This window comes from Nerophis ophidion, linkage group LG09 (assembly GCF_033978795.1).
Source record: "Nerophis ophidion isolate RoL-2023_Sa linkage group LG09, RoL_Noph_v1.0, whole genome shotgun sequence".
NCBI lineage: Eukaryota > Metazoa > Chordata > Actinopteri > Syngnathiformes > Syngnathidae > Nerophis > Nerophis ophidion.
Genome location: NC_084619.1, coordinates 3,323,728 through 3,340,869, shown reverse-complemented (window position 1 = coordinate 3,340,869; position 17,142 = coordinate 3,323,728). Strand labels below are relative to the sequence as shown.

The following is a 17,142-nucleotide window of genomic DNA, read 5'->3' as shown; positions in this document are numbered from 1 at the left end:
TTTATGACAACCTTTTTCTAAAACACAATATAAAATGTGAGGTATAACAGGATAATGCATTTATTTATTATTTGTTTTCAAAACGGTTACAAAAAAGTGGGACCCCATTTTTAGGACTTGATGGGGTCTCCGGGACCCCATTTTGAAAATTCCTAGCGCCAACACTGATGGAGTGTTGGTGCATACAAAACAGCAGCAGGTAGCTGTGGCCTGCGGGCCGCTTCTAATACTAATCAAATATCGTAGATAAATCATTGACACCACAGATTCAATAACTTTGCGGTGAGGTTTTGGTGAATTTATTGAGAAATGTACCAAATAATGCCATTGTAAGTTAATAAAACTTACCGGTTACACAGACACTCGTAAACGTGTTCGCATTCTTGCTAATGCTAACGACGCTAGCTTCATTGCATTACGAAAGCACCTACAAATATGCATGAAAACACTCCTTTTGACATCACACATGGGCGCTTTAGTAAGTTTGACTAGTTTAGTATTGTTGTCAAATATGCAAACATTGCTTGGAGTGATATATTCATACTTGCCAACCTTCAGACCCCAGAATTCAGGAGATGGAGGGGGGGGGGAGGGGGTAGTATATGTGTGTGTATATATATATATATATATTTATATATATAATAGAGATGCGTGGTTTGCGGTCTCATCCGCGGATAAACCGCGGGTCGGGCGGGTGACATGACGAAAAAATTTATTTTAATTAGATTCGGGCGGGTGGCGGTGGAACCATCCGGAAATATTTGATGAACATGGTTCTGGGATCGGTATCCTTTGCCATTCAAAGAGCCATTTAAGACCCGTGTCACAAAGCGAAGAAGACAATAGGAGATGCTATTATTCTCTAGAATGACTGCCGGCAGTCACCCAGATAATAAGTATTAGTGCGTGCTATGAAGTCATTGGCTTTAACGTCTACTACAACATGTTCGATCTGCTTGTCAGTCCAGCATCATGTTGTGTGTGGCTTCCATGGCAACACGCACACGACTGCAAGGCATACTGGGTGACACAGAGTACACTAATGGTTGTCATATAAACAATTTTAACACTCTTACTAATATGCGCCACACCAAACAAGATTGACAAACACATTTCGGGAGAACATCCTCCCAGTAACACAACATAAACACAACACAACAAATACCCAGAATCCTTTGTATCCATGACAACCTGACTATTTTATACACATCGCTAGCAGCACTCCCGTGCGTCAGTAAGGTGGGCGGGGTTGGGGGCGCAGTGGTGTAAAATATATTCAGGAATTATCATGGATACAAAGGATTCTGGGTATTTGTTGTGTTGCGTTTATGTTGTGTTACTGTGAGGATGTCCTCCCGAAATGCGTTTGTCAATCTTGTTTGGTGTGGCTTCACAGCGTGGCGCATATTAGTAAGTGTTAAAGTTGTTTATATCACAACCATCAGTGTACTCTGTATCACCCAGTATGCCTTTCAATCTTGTACGTGTGATTGCGGAAGCTGCACACAACATGTTGGCGGACTAACAATGGGTTTGTTCATGTTGTTGAAGGTGTCTAAGGCAATGGCTTCACAACACGCCCATATTCTTGTCATCAGGATGAACACCAATTGGATATTCGCGGGAACGTTAGCGGCTCCAATTGTCTTCATTACTTTGTGAAACGGGTTTAAATAGTTCTGTGAGTGGTAAAGGTGGCTAACCTCTGATGTATTTCAGCGGGCGGGTGGCGGGCGGTTGCGATAATGATAAAATGTTGGCTCGGGTGGACGGCGGGTGGATGACGACTTTGGTGATGCGGTTGCGGATGATGTAATTGCCTATCTCCGCGCATCTCTAATATATATATATATATAGAAAATCCGTTCATGAATGAGTATATCCGTTCGGCCACCGTGTTCAATGGAGAAGTCTGATCTGCAAAATTTGCAGTCAGCTTACCCCTTTTTCCTTCGAGCTGTCCTGAATGAACTGAAATTATTTTTTCCAACCATTTTGGAACTTGCAAGCGTAATTCTTCTTACTCGTCGTCGCCATGTCTCTTCTTCGTTCTTCTGCTTCGTCACTGTTATGTTTTTGGACATTACTACTTGCCGTAGTTTTGAAGCATAACGGAGACGTATATAATAGTCTCCTTTTCAGGTCCAATATTGTTGCCCAGGTGTAAATCGGGAGATTTTCAGGAGGGGCACTGAAATTCTGGAGTCTCCCGGGAAAATCGGGAGGGTTGGCAAGTATGGTGATAAATGATAAAAAATGCTATGGTCGCTTATTTCCGGTTTCCGTCATCTGACCAGGAAGTCAATCAATCAATCAATGTTTATTTATATAGCCCCAAATCACAAATGTCTCAAAGGACTGCACAAATCATTACGACTACAACATCCTCGGAAGAACCCACAAAAGGGCAAGGAAAACTCACACCCAGTGGGCAGGGAGAATTCACATCCAGTGGGACGCCAGTGACAATGCTGACTATGAGAAACCTTGGAGAGGACCTCAGATGTGGGCAACCCCCCCCCCCTCTAGGGGACCGAAAGCAATGGATGTCGAGCGGGTCTAACATGATACTGTGAAAGTTCAATCCATAGTGGCTCCAACACAGCCGCGAGAGTTCAGTTCAAGCGGATCCAAGACAGCAGCCAGAGTCCCGTCCGCAGGAAACCATCTCAAGCGGAGGCGGATCAGCAGCGTAGAGATGTCCCCAACCTGGGTCTCGACTCTGGACAGCCAGTACTTCATCCATGGTCATCGGACCGGACCCCCTCCACAAGGGAGGGGGGGACATAGGAGAAAGAAAAGAAGCGGCAGATCAACTGGTCTAAAAAGGAGGTCTATTTAAAGGCTAGAGTATACAGATGAGTTTTAAGGTGAGACTAAAATGCTTCTACTGAGGTAGCATCTCCAACTGTTACCGGGAGGGCATTCCAGAGTACTGGAGCCCGAACGGAAAACGCTCTATAGCCCGCAGAATTTTTTTTTACTTAAGTCATCTTACAAAGGGAATAAGCGGTAGAAAATGGATGGACAACTATGCATCTTACAACCTGCGAAACCTGTAGTGAGAGAACTTGTTCAAAAGATGGAGAAACAAAACAATAACACCATTTCAGTCCTCTGCTTGGGTTGAATGCAGACTTTTGAAGACAAAACATTCGGGGCAATAGCGGAAAAAGAAGATATTAATTAACCGCTCCATTTTATAAATCGCATGTTTCAAAATCTAGGAAAAAATAGCGGGTCTATTATCTGGAATTTACGGTGAATAAAACTAAAATACAATAAAATTACTCTTTGTTTGACATGCGATAGAGGTGAGCGTCACAGTTTTTGATATTCTTGTTGTACTGAGCAGCCGGGACATGCAAGAATGTGATCCCTCTTCTCTCTCCACGCCCAGTTTGAGGGGAGCGAGCCCCTGACCAACAGCGTCCTGGCTCAGCGGCAGCGGCCGACCAGCGACATCAACAACGGCTCCAGTATTTCTCCCGCCCACCCCAAAGTCACGCGCAGCATCTCGGCCAATCAGAAGCAGCGCCGCTACAGTGATCATGGTGGGGATGATGATGGTGGTGGTGGTGGTGTCGTAGAGAAGCTAAGTAAATTAACACCGTCCTCTCTCGGCTCTGAGAGTGCTGCTGGCTGCTGTGTAGGAGGAAGTTGCTTTTATTTATTGCAAAAGTCCATTATTTGTTTTGTGTCCATTGATATTATTGTGGTATCATCCCACCCAGACACTCCATTAGTGTTCATGTCAGATGTTTACCTGCCTGCTTTAAACTGAATGGTGACTTGAGTTGCAGCTTCCTCCTATGTCATTGTGGGACCCTTGTGTCTGGCGCCATCTGCTGGCTGGCAGCTCCCTCAGGGGCAGCACCTCACAGCATGAGTAGTGACCCAGCTTTGCTTAATTGGCAATCAGTGCAACATGTAAATTGTGGCTTTGCTCCATGTTGTTGTTTTTATTTAGACAATGGGCCTCATTCAACAGTTAAGACAGTGCAGGTTATGAAGTCGGTTTTGTTCAGAAATGCATGAGTAAATATGTAAAAGATAATCTTAGCAAAGGTTAAAGGGGAACATTATCAGCAGACCTATGTAAGCGTCAATATATACCTTGATGGTGCAGAAAAAAGACCATCTATTTTTTTAACCGATTCCCGAACTCTAAATGGGTGAATTTTGGCGAATTAAACGCCTTTCTGTTTATCGCGCTGGAGGCGATGACGTCAGAATGTGACGTCGCCGAGGTAACACACCCACCATTTTCATTTTCAACACATTACAAACACCGGGTCTCAGCTCTGTTATTTTCCCTTTTTTTGACTATTTTTTGGAACCTTGGAGACATCATGCCTCGTCGGTGTGTTGTCGGAGGGTGTAACAACACTAACAGGGAGGGATTCAAGTTGCACCACTGGCCCCAAGATGCCAAAGTGTCTGCCGCCAGACCCCCATTGAATGTGCCAGAGTGTCTCCACATTTGACCGGCGATGCTAAAGCAGACATGGCACAGAGATGTATGGATAACCTGCAGATGCATTTGCAACTATAAAGTCAACGAAATCACAAAGGTGAGTTTTGTTGATGTTGACTGCCAGCTAATCAATGCGAACATGCTACGCTAATCGATGCTAACGTGCTATTTACCGGCGGTGCTAAAGCAGACATGGCACAGAGATGTATGGATAACCTGTAGATGCATTTGCAACTATATTACGTTTCCTTCCATCCACATTTAATGCGAAAAAAACACTTACCAATCGACGGATTGCTATGGCTATGTAAGCGTCAATATATACCTTGATGGTGCAGAAAAAAGACCATCTATTTTTTTAACCAATTTCCGAACTCTAAATGGGTGAATTTTGGCAAATTAAACGCCTTTCTGTTTATCGCGCTGGAGGCGATGTCAGAATGTGACGTCACCGAGGTAACACACCCACCATTTTCATTTTCAACACATTACAAACACCGGGTCTCAGCTCTGTTATTTTCCGTTTTTTGGACTATTTTTTGGAACCTTGGAGACATCATGCCTCGTGGGTGTGTTGTCGGAGGGTGTAACAACACTAACAGGGAGGGATTCAAGTTGAACCACTGGCCCCAAGATGCCAAAGTGTCTGCCGCCAGACCCCCATTGAATGTGCCAGAGTGTCTCCACATTTGACCGGCGATGCTAAGACAGACATGGCACAGAGATGTATGGATAACCTGCAGATGCATTTGCAACTATAGTCAACGAAATCACAAAGGTGAGTTTTGTTGATGTTGACTTATGTGCTAATCAGACATATTTGGTTGCGGCGTGACTGCCAGCTAATCGATGCTAACATGCTACGCTAATCGATGCTAACATGCTATTTACCGGCGGTGCTAAAGCAGACATGGCACAGAGATGTATGGATAACCTGCAGATGCATTTGCAACTATATTATGTTTCCTTCCACCCACATTTAATGCGAAACAAACACTTACCAATCGACGGATTTAAGTTGCTCGAGTGTCAAAAGATGCGAAAGTCCTGATCGTTTGGTCCGCACATTTTACCGGCGATGCTAACGCAGCTATTCGGCCATGCTATGGCTATGAATAGCGTCAATAGCTATTCGCTCAATAGCTTCAGTTTCTTCTTCAATACTTTCATACTCCAACCATCTGTTTCAATACATGCGTAATCTGTTGAATCGCTGAAATCAGAGTTTGAATCCGAGCTAATGTCGCTATATCTTGCTGTGGTATTCCCATTGTTTGTTTACATTGGCAGCACTGTGTGACGTCACAGGGAAATGGCCAGTGTCTTCGCAGAGAGCGAAAATAAGGCACTTTAAAGCTTTATTTAGGGATATTCCGAGACCGGTAAAATTTTGATAAAAACTTCAAAAAATACAACAAGCCACTGGGAACTGATTTTTATTGTTTTTAACCCTTTTGAAATTGTGATAATGTTCCCCTTTAAGTACATCTACTCAGTGTTCCAGTGGTTAGAGCAGGGGTCACCAACGAGGTGCCCGCGGGCACCAGGTCGCCCGTAAGGACCAGATGAGTCGCCCCCTGGCCTGTTCTAAAAATAGCTCAAATAGCAGCACTTACCAGTGAGCTGCCTCTATTTTTTAAATTGTATTTATTTACTAGCCAGCTGGTCTCCCTTTGCTCGACATTTTTAATTTTAAGAGGGACAAAACTCAAATTGAATTTGAAAATCCAAGAACATCTTTCAATGACTTAGTCTTCACTTGTTTTAATAAATTCATTTATTTTTTTACTTTGCTTCTTATAACTTTCAGAAAGACAATTTTAGAGAAAAAAATACAACCTTAAAAAGGATTTTTAAACACATATACCTTTTTACCTTTTAAATTCCTTCCTCTTCTTTCCTGACAATCTAAATCAATTGTCAAGTAAATTATTTTTTTTATTGAAAAGAATAATAAGAACATTTTAATTTAATTCCTTATTTTAGCTTCCGTTTTTTTCGACGAAGAATATTTGTGAAATATTTCTTCAGACTTATTATGATTAAAATTCCAAAATATTATTTTGGCAAATCTAGAAAATCTGTAGAATCTAATTTAAATCTTATTTCAAAGTGGATTTTAACCTATTTAAAACATGTCATCAAAATTCTAAAACTCATCTTCCATCCATCCATCCATTTTCTACCGCTTATTCCCTTTTAGGGGTCGCGGGGGGCGCTGGCGCCTATCTCAGCTACAATCGGGCGGAAGGCGGGGTACACCCTGGACAAACTCATCTTAATCAGGAAAAATTACTAATGATGTTCCATAAATTCTCTTTATAATTTTTTCAAAAAGATTCGAATTACCTATTTTTTCTCTTCATTTTTTTCGGTTGAATTTTGAATTTTAAATAGTCGAAATTGAAGAGAAACTGTGTTTTAAAATTTGATTTTAATTTTTTTGGGTTTTCTCCTCTTTTAAACCGTTCAATTAAGTGTTTTTTAACCATTTATTCTCTACAAAAAAACATTTCGTAAAAGGAAAGAAATGTACGACGGAATGACAGACAGAAATACCCATTTTTTTATATATATAAATGTATTTATTAAAGGTACATTGAGCAAATTGGCTATTTCTGGCAATGTATTTAAGTGTGTATCAAACTGGTAGCCCTTCGCATTAATCAGTACCCAAAAAGTAGCTCTTGCTTTCAAAAAGGTTGCTGACCCCTGGGTTAGAGTGTCCGCCCTGAGATCGGGAGGTTGTGAGTTCAAAACCCGCCCGAGTCATACCAAAGACTATAAAACTGGGACCCATTACCTTCCTGCTAGGCACTCAGCATCAAGGGTTGGAATTGGGGGTTAATTCACCGAAAATGATTCCCGGGCGTGGCCACCGCTACTGCTCACTACTCCCAGGGGGTGATCCAGGGTGATGGGTCAAATGCAGAGAATAATCTTGCCACACCTAGTGTGTGTGTGACAATCTTTGGTACTTTAACTTTTTAATCCAAACACACAAACAGGATGGAAAAGCTGATTCCATTTGATATTAGTGTTGCACTTCATAGGACAAAGAACCGCATTTGATAAGTGAAACTTGACCAGAGTTGTAGAGCCTTGTGATGTATCCTAGTCCAGTGGTTCCCAACCTTTTTTCAGTGATGTACCCTCTGTGAACATTTTTTTAATTCAAGTACCCCCTAATCACAGCAAAGCATTTTTGGTTGAAAAAAAGAGATAAAGAAGTAAAATACAGCATTATGTCATCAATTTCTGATTTATTAAATTGTATAAAAGTGCAAAATATTGCTCATTTTTTCTTGAACTATTTGGAAAAAAAGATATAAAAATGACTAAAAACTTGTTGAAAAATAAACAAGTGATTCAATTATAAATAAAGATTTCTACACATAGAAGTAATCATCAACTTAAAGTTGGGGATTGTAATAGAGATCCATCTGGATTCATCAACTTTATTCTAAACTATTTTTCACAAAAAATAAATATTTATGGAACATATCCACAAAAAATCTAGCTGTCAACGCTGAATATCGCATTGTTGCATTTCTTTTCACAGTTTTTGAACTTACATCCATATTTTGTTGAAGTATTATTCAATAAATATATTTATAAAGGATTTTTGAATTGTTGCTATTTTTAGAATATTTCAAAAATATCTCACGTACCCCTTGGCATACCTTCAAGTACCCCCAGGGGTACACGTACCCCCATTTGAGAACCACTGTCCTAACCGATCAGTCAATATAATAAGAAACAATTGAATGTAATGAAATAGATATGTATTTTATATTGTTAGTATTATTATAACATGTATCAAAGGAGAAAAGAACAATTTGATTGTACCACAACATCTTATGAAGATGTATGTTAATTAAAAATCATATCCAATCTGCCACACCATATAATATTTTTACTAACTGTTATAAGTCTCCTTTTACACTGCGAAAAGTCAGCGTACAAAAACAAGAAAAAAAATACAAAAATTAGGGGTATTTGAACTAAGCAACTGCGATGAGGGGGCGACTTGTCCAGGGTGTACCCTGCCTTCCGCCCGATTGTAGCTGAGATAGGCGCCAGCGCCCCCCGCGACCCTGAAAGGGAATAACCGGTAGAAAATGGATGGATGGATTTAACTAAGCAAAATGATCGGCCAGTAGAACAAGAAAATGTGGCTTTTAAGACTTTCCAAATTAAGTCAAATTAGCTAACCTCAATAAACCCAAAAATGCCTTTTAAAAAAAGAATATTCTCACTAATAACAAGTGTACTACTATACAAGTATGTATTTTCTACTGTTTCATTGAAAGTAAAACAGCAAAGTCCATTTGCTTGTCATCTGTTTTAATATGAGATACAATTCTTTCACAGTTATGATTTTTTTTTCATGCTTAAAATAGGAAATTATTACTTTAAAAAAGTAGTTTTATACTCGTGAGTGTTGATGACCCAGCTTTGCAACATTTGATATTCTAGATTCAAGCATGTTTTACCTGACATATGTCATTAATCTCAGCAATAAGCTGCAATATCTTACTCAGCTCATTTAGGACCAAAACCCTTAAAACAAATAACAAACTATCATAAAATCTGCTTAGTGAGAAGAATTATCTTATCAGACAGAAAATAAGCAAATATCCCCCTTATTTGAGATATTTACTTCGATTTCAGTTTTTGCAGTGTTTAGATAGATGCACTGAAAAAAGAGCTGACAAAATATAACATAAAAAGACTAGATTTAAGAACAAAACTAGTGAAATGATCTGTCCATGCAGCTACTTGATTTTGCTCGATAAGACGTCCTTAATTAAGATTTGTATATTTAGAATTAAGCAGGAATTTAAATCGAGTATTCTGAAAACAAGCATTATTACAAAACTTGTATTTCTCAAATTAATCTTTCGGGATGTTGTGTAATCTCTCAAAAAGATTTTCTGTGTGGGGTAAACCAAAATGTTTACATTCTTAAACCAGAATAGACACAATGTATTTTTGTTAAAATGAGGTTTGGGATGTAAAGTCTATGACTAAAAATAAGTAAAATTGCTCTTTGTCGAAATGATATTTAAATCTTGGCAAGTGGCAAAAATTTTGCAGTGTAAAAAATAATTCAATGGCTGTATGAGACAAGTAAATAATAGAATAGAATGAACTTTATTGTCATTATATTTGCATATAACGAGATTAAAGACTCCGACTTAAGGTGCGGTAGTGGGAACAAATATGGGGTGAAATAAATGACATAAAAGGTAATAAAGGAAAAACTAACAATTGAAATAAACAGACTACTATCCAATAAAAATAATAAGCAATTCTGTACAATATACAAAATACAAATACTGTACAATATACAGAGCAAGACAGGAGTACCGAAGTAATAAATAACAATCAGTGACGGACGTATTGCACAGTCGGGTATTAGGACATTATATTGTATAGCGGTGAATTATTATTATTATAAGTTAGAGTTCAACATGGTGACAGCTTTGGGAAAGAAGCTGTCTCTGAGCCTGTTTGTTCTGGCTCTGATGCACCTGTAGCGCCTGCCTGATGGTAGCAAGTCCAACAGGTGGAAGCCAGGGTGTGTGCTGTCCTTGGTAATGTTTTTTGCTCTGTTGAGGCAACGGGAGTTGTGTAAGTCCTTCAGGGAGGGCAGGGGGACAGCCCATGATTTTTTGTGCCGACTTTATGACCCTCTGGATTGCCTGTTTGTCTGCTTCAGTGCGGCTGGCGTACCACACTGTTATGCAGTAGGTCAGCAGGCTCTCGACAGCCGAGCGATAGACGGTCACCATCAGCTGCCTCTCCAGTCTGTTCTTCCTCAGCACCCTCAGGAAATGGAGTCTCCGCTGGGCTTTCCGGAATACCGCAGTTGTATTTTGGTTCCAGGACAGGTCAGCAGATATGAGGGCACGACTTTATGACCCTCTGGATTGCCTGTTTGTCTGCTTCAGTGCAGCTGGCGTACCACACTGTTATGCAGTACGTCAGCAGGCTCTCGACAGCCGAGCGACAGAAGGAAATAAAACTAAAATAGAATAAAAGTAGGATTGAAGAAAGTGGAGAGGGAGATTTGCTATGAAACAACTACATAAGACTAAATTTCCTGTGGTGAAGGAGAATGGCATTACTCTTATCAACGTATTATTAATATGTATCATTTCCAAGTAATTCTATGTTAAAGGAAGTGCATGCTGAAATATATTTGTATCATTCAGTGGGATGGAATCATGTATTCAGTTTTCGCTGTATCTGTAGGAGGATGCACAAGTGATGAAGTGTGGGAAAAGTGAGCTATCAGAACTGGACCAGCACCAACAGAGTGGGAGGATTTATTATTAGAGACACGGAGCAGAAGTACCCAGTGAATGAGGCCCTGCGTCTAAACCCATTAATTGTATTTGAGTTTGTTGTGTATTTTGTCGTTATGTATGCAAAAGTGATTGTCTGATGTATGATTCTCTTAGTGGGCCCGTCCGTGCCGCCGGCGGTGTCGTACACGCGGCGAGGCCAGGCGCTGAGCGTGGAAAGTGACCACCGGGAGGAGTGGGACGGAGCTCGTCGGCTGGAGCTCAGCACTTCCAAGGGAGATGTTCCCGCCTCGCCGCTGGGAGTACAGGAGAGGAAGAAGACAACAAGTAGTGTGGGGGTAAGCACTTGCAAAGCAGACAAACATTATAAAAGCTTTATTAACAATGCAAGTCGGGAGGAATGTGTTAACATTCTTAAAAGGGAACTGCACTTTGGTGGTTTTTCTGCTACTCATGATCAATCAATCAATGTTTACTTATATAGCCCTAAATCACTAGTGTCTCAAAGGGCTGCACAAACCACTACGACATCCTCGGTAGGCCCACATAAGGGCAAGGAAAAACTCACACCCAGTGGGACGTCGGGGACAATGATGACTATGAGAACCTTGGAGAGGAGGAAAGCAATGGATGTCGAGCGGGTCTAACATGATACTGTGAAAGTTCAATCCATAATGGATCCAACACAGTCGCGAGAGTCCAGTCCAAAGCGGATCCAACACAGCAGCGAGAGTCCCGTTCACAGCGGAGCCAGCAGGAAACCATCCCAAGCGGAGGCAGAGATGTCCCCAGCCGATACACAGGCAAGCAGTACATGGCCACCGGATCGGACCGGACCCCCTCCACAAGGGAGAGTGGGACATAGGAGAAAAAGAAAAGAAACAGCAGATCAACTGGTCTAAAAGGGAGTCTATTTAAAGGCTAGAGTATACAAATGAGTTTTAAGGTGAGACTTAAATGCTTCTACTGAGGTAGCATCTCGAACTGTTACCGGGAGGGCATTCTAGAGTACTGGAGCCCGAAATGAAAACGCTCTATAGCCCGCAGACTTTTTTTGGGCTTTGGGAATCACTAATAAGCCGGAGTCCTTTGAAGGCAGATTTCTTGCCGGGACATATGGTACAATACAATCGGCAAGATAGGATGGAGCTAGACCGTGTAGTATTTTATACGTAAGTAGTAAAACCTTAAAGTCACATCTTAAGTGCACAGGAAGCCAGTGCAGGTGAGCCAGTACAGGTATATATGTATGTATATATGTATATAAAGGTAAATACAGTATAGGTATATATGTATGTATATATGTATATAAAGGTATATACAGTATAGGTATATATGTATGTATATATGTATATAAAGGTATATACAGTATAGGTATATATGTATGTATATATGTATATAAAGGTATATACAGTATAGGTATATATGTATGTATATATGTATATAAAGGTATATACAGTACAGGCGTAATGTGATCAAACTTTCTTGTTCTTGTCAAAAGTCTAGCAGCCGCATTTTGTACCAACTGTAATCTTTTAATGCTAGACATGGGGAGACCCCAAAATAATACGTTACAGTAATCGAGTAATGATCCTTATGTGTGACAAGCACAGTCTTTCTCTTTTTTGTGTAGTCTATAGCGCAGAGAATGCTTACAAGAGATGGCTAACATTGAAGCTAATGGAAGTGATCTATTCCGTCTGAGGGTTTCTCCTAATATATTTAATTGTTGCAGTGCGCCACGGAAATATACTAGTCTACACACCTTAAAAATGTCAGTTAGTTTGACTCAAACCCCAAGATGCAGAGAAGGAGGGAGGCATTTTGCAGGAAAACATGATTTAATTTAAATAATAGAACAAGAACAGACATAAGGGTTCTAACACAAAGCGCGCACGAAGCGGATAACAAATTAAGGGAGCTAGCACGGGAGCTGGAAAACCAAAATGAACTCAGCATGGAAGCTAGTAAGAATCTAGCAGGAAACAGAAGTCATACATGTAATATAAAAACAAACTTGGAAGCGGGGAACAAAAAGCAGTAAGCTAAAAAGCGCAATCAAACATAGCTTACCGCAACGCTGCATAGACAAGACAAGATACGACACGACAGGTAACAACGACAAGAGCGACATCGGCTCGACAATAATCCAGCAACTGACTGGAGGACAAAAACAGACTCAAATAGAAGCGGGCTGATTGACACCAGGTATGGCCAGGTGAGGGGAAAACAGCACACAGGGGGGGGGGAACAGGAAACAGACAAAATAAGAGTGCTGACAGGAACTAAAAACAGGAAATACTAAACACACAGAGGAAAAACTAAAACGGCGGCGATGACCAAGAAGAACGTGGAGTTGGAATATAATTACAACACTTTATGTACATATTTATATAATATTTACATATTTATATAATAGTGGAGGAGTTCAAGTACCTAGGAGTCTTGTTCACGAGTGGGGGAAGAGTGGATCGTGAGATCGACAGGCGGATCGGTGCGGCGTCTTCAGTAATGCGGACGTTGTACCGATCCGTTGTGGTGAAGAAGGAGCTGAGCCAGAAGGCAAAGCTCTCAATTTACCGGTCGATCTACGTTCCCATCCTCACCTATGGTCATGAGCTTTGGGTCATGACCGAAAGGATAAGATCACGGGTACAAGCGGCCCAAATGAGTTTCCAGGTCTCTCCCTTAGAGATAGGGTGAGAAGCTCTGCCATCCGGGAGGAACTCAAAGTAAAGCCGCTGCTCCTCCACATGGAGAGGAGCCAGATGAGGTGGTTCGGGCATCTGGTCAGGATGCCACCCGAACGCCTCCCTAGGGAGGTGTTTAGGGCACGTCCAACCGGTAGGAGGCCACGGGGAAGACCCAGGACACGTTGGGAAGACTATGTCTCCCGGCTGGCCTGGGAACGCCTCGGGATCCCCCGGGGAGAGCTAGACGAAGTGGCTGGGGAGAGGGAAGTCTGGGCTTCCCTGCTTAGGCTGCTGCCCCCGCGACCCGACCTCGGATAAGCGGAAGATGATGGATGGATGGATGGATGGATATAATATATAACTACAAGCTCCATTCACAGACAGAGTCCCATTGCTTTTATGAGTGGTCTAGCGAGTCAAAAGCCCCCAAAAAAATGTTTTTTTTGGTTTTATTTATTCTTATTCGTGGCAGCCGTAATACTTTCGTGGTGGGCCGCCACAAATAAATGAATGTGTGGGAAACCCTGATATCTCAATATTTTTTCCGTAAAAACAAAACAGTCCTAGTTACCTGAGATACTAAGTATGTCATTATTTTGACCTGGTAAATATTGATTGCTGATGGGCTGTTACCGCTGTACGTGGGACCAATCAGATGGTTGTGTGGGTGGGACAATGCTGGGTGCTGCGGAGGCGTACGGACAGAGGCGGAGGCAGTACAAAGCGTAGCAGCCTTTTAAGACTTTAGTTTAGCACCAATTGATAATATAAATACATTTAATAAAGTCAAGTACAAATAAGGCAACAAGAGAAGTATCCTACACTTCTCTTTTGTAAAGTAAATCTGAACAGCCGATATGGGAATCTACATCAATCAATCAATCAATGTTTATTTATATAGCCCCAAATCACAAATGTCTCAAAGGACTGCACAAATCATTACGACTACAACATCCTCGGAAGAACCCACAAAAGGGCAAGGAAAACTCACACCCAGTGGGCAGGGAGAATTCACATTCAGTGGGACGCCAGTGACAGTGACAATGCTGACTATGAGAAACCTTGGAGAGGACCTCAGATGTGGGCAACCCCCCCCCTCTAGGGGACCGAAAGCAATGGATGTCGAGCGGGTCTAACATGATACTGTGAAAGTTCAATCCATAGTGGCTCCAAGACAGCAGTGAGAGTCCCGTCCACAGGAAACCATCTCAAGCGGATCAGCAGCGTAGAGATGTCCCCAACCGATACAGGCGAGCGGTCCATCCTGGGTCCCGACGAGCGGTCCATCCTGGGTCTCGACTCTGGACAGTCAGTACTTCATCCATGGTCATCGGACCGGAGCCCCTCCATCAACTCCATGATTTGCCTGAGAAGCTGGACAGGACAAAAAAAAAATATATATATATATATATATATTTTTTTTTTAAGACTTTAGTTTAGGTGGTGGCTTTATGTTGTTAAGGCAGCCGCCTTAACAACAAAGCGCTGTGGGGAACACTGAATATAATGTATTGCAGTGTCCAGAAGAAGACACACAAAGTCAGACGCTCTTTTTAGTTTTTATTGCCAATTTTATGCTGACAGCGGGCCCATTTCCAACAAGTATTTCCTCTGTGAACACACGTCTCTGCGTTTCACTCACAGACACACAACATCACTTCTTCATTCTCCACCGACATGGTGTGTTCACAGACCGTGGGTAAATTGAACATCATAAAACACTAACATACACATTTAGACTTAGACTTTATCGTCATTCAAATTTGAATTTTACAGTACAGATAGGAACACACTTTTGTTACATTAGCTCATGGTAGTGCAGGATAAAAAAGCAATAAGGTGCAGATATAAACAAATAGATTACTGTACAGATAAATATATGCGTCCAGGTTTATGGATGTATGTTATGTTGTCTTATTATTCCAGCCAGTTAATCCATTTTTGGGGGGGAATTGAGGGGATTTTTATGATGCGTTCAAGAGTTTTACGGCCTGAGGGAAGAAGCTGTTACAGAACCTGGAGCTTCTACCTCTTAGGCTGCGGAACCTCTTTCTAGAGTCCAGCAGTGAAAACAGTCCTTGGTAGGGGTGGGAGGAGTCTCTGCAGATTTTCTGAGCCCTGGTCAGGCAGCGGCTTTTTGCGATCTCCGATTAACAACAGTATGTAGTTACAGTTTGAATAGATATATATCCATCTGTCCATTTTCTACCACTTGTCCCTTTCGGTGTTGCAGGGGGGTGCTGGAGCCAATACCAGCTGCATTTTAGCGGAAGGCAGTCTACACCCTGGATAAGTCGCCACTTCACTATAGGGCCATTACAGATAGACAACATTCACACGCACATTCACACATAGTTTAATATTTGCGCACTATTGACTAGTGATGCACCGGAAATTTGGTCTTAAAAAGACACAATTTTATCAACGGAACAGCGCTGCCAAAACCAAATATTGTGATGACGTTAGCCATTCGCACCGGGTTGTCTGGATAAGAGGCAGCATGTCCATAAACTGAACATACTTTGATTTATCCCAGTTGTTTGCCCTAAAAATGGAAACTATCATTGCAGAGAAAGTAGTTTTGCACGACTTTGAAGGTTTGTTTTTCTTCCTTTAAAGGGGAACATTATCACAATTTCAAAAGGGTTAAAAACAATAAAAATCAGTTCCCAGTGGCTTGTTTTATTTTTCGAAGTTTTTTTCAAAGTTTTTTTCAAAATTTTACATCTCCCGGAATATCCTTAAAAAAAGCTTTAAAGTTCTTGATTTTCGCTATGTGCGATGCGACTGTCCATTTCCCTGTGACGTCATACAGTGCTGTCAATACAAACAACATGGCGGTTACCACAGCAAGATATAGCGACATTAGCTCGGATTCAGACTCCAATTTCAGCGGTTTAAGCGATTCAACAGATTACGCATGTATTGAAACAGATGGTCGGAGTATGGAGGCAGATAGCGAAAACGAAATTGAAGAAGAAATTGAAGCTATTGAGTAAATAGCTATTGATGCTATTCGGCCATAGCATGGGTGTACCTAATGAAGTGGCCCATAGCATGGCTGCCTTATTAGCATCGCCGGTAAAATGTGCGGACCAAACGATCAGGACTTTCGCATCTTGTGACACTGGAGCAACTTAAATCCGTCGATTGGTAAGTGTTTGTTTCGCATTAAATGTGGGTATCTAGTTTCAAATGTACATACAGCTAGCGTAAATAGCATGTTAGCATCGATTAGCGTAGCATGTTAGCATCAATTAGCTGGCAGTCATGCGCGACCAAATATGTCTGATTAGCACATAAGTCAACAACATCAACAAAACTCACCTTTGTGATTTGGTTGACTTAATGGTTGCAAATGCATCTGCAGGTTATCCATACATCTCTGTGCCATGTCTGTCTTAGCATCGCCGGTCAAATGTGGAGACACTCTGGGACATTCAATGGGGGTCTGGCGGCAGATTTCTTGCCAGTGGTGCAACTTGAATCCCTCCCTGTTAGTGCTGTTACACCCTCCGACGAGGCATGATGTCTCCAAGGTTCCAAAAAATAGTCGAAAAAACGGAAAATAACAGAGCTGAGACCCGGTGTTTGTAATGTGAAAATGAAAATGGCGGGTGTGTTACCTCGGTGACGTCACATTCTGACGTCATCGCTA

General features: G+C 41.5%; 1 protein-coding gene across 4 annotated transcripts in view; it reads left to right on the top strand.

The window, feature by feature from the left end:
- The window catches only part of mark1 (MAP/microtubule affinity-regulating kinase 1), a 188,724-nt gene that overhangs the window by 149,292 nt on the left and 22,290 nt on the right, over positions 1 to 17,142 (top strand). For 2 of the 4 annotated variants that reach the window (XM_061910065.1, XM_061910066.1), the window contains exons 12-13: positions 3,401 to 3,599; positions 10,948 to 11,129. In XM_061910065.1, coding sequence (XP_061766049.1) covers positions 3,401 to 3,599; positions 10,948 to 11,129 — 381 coding nt within the window. The remainder of the gene's footprint in view (positions 1 to 3,400; positions 3,600 to 10,947; positions 11,130 to 17,142) is intronic. The other 2 variants (XM_061910067.1, XM_061910068.1) reach the window with 1 other exon arrangement.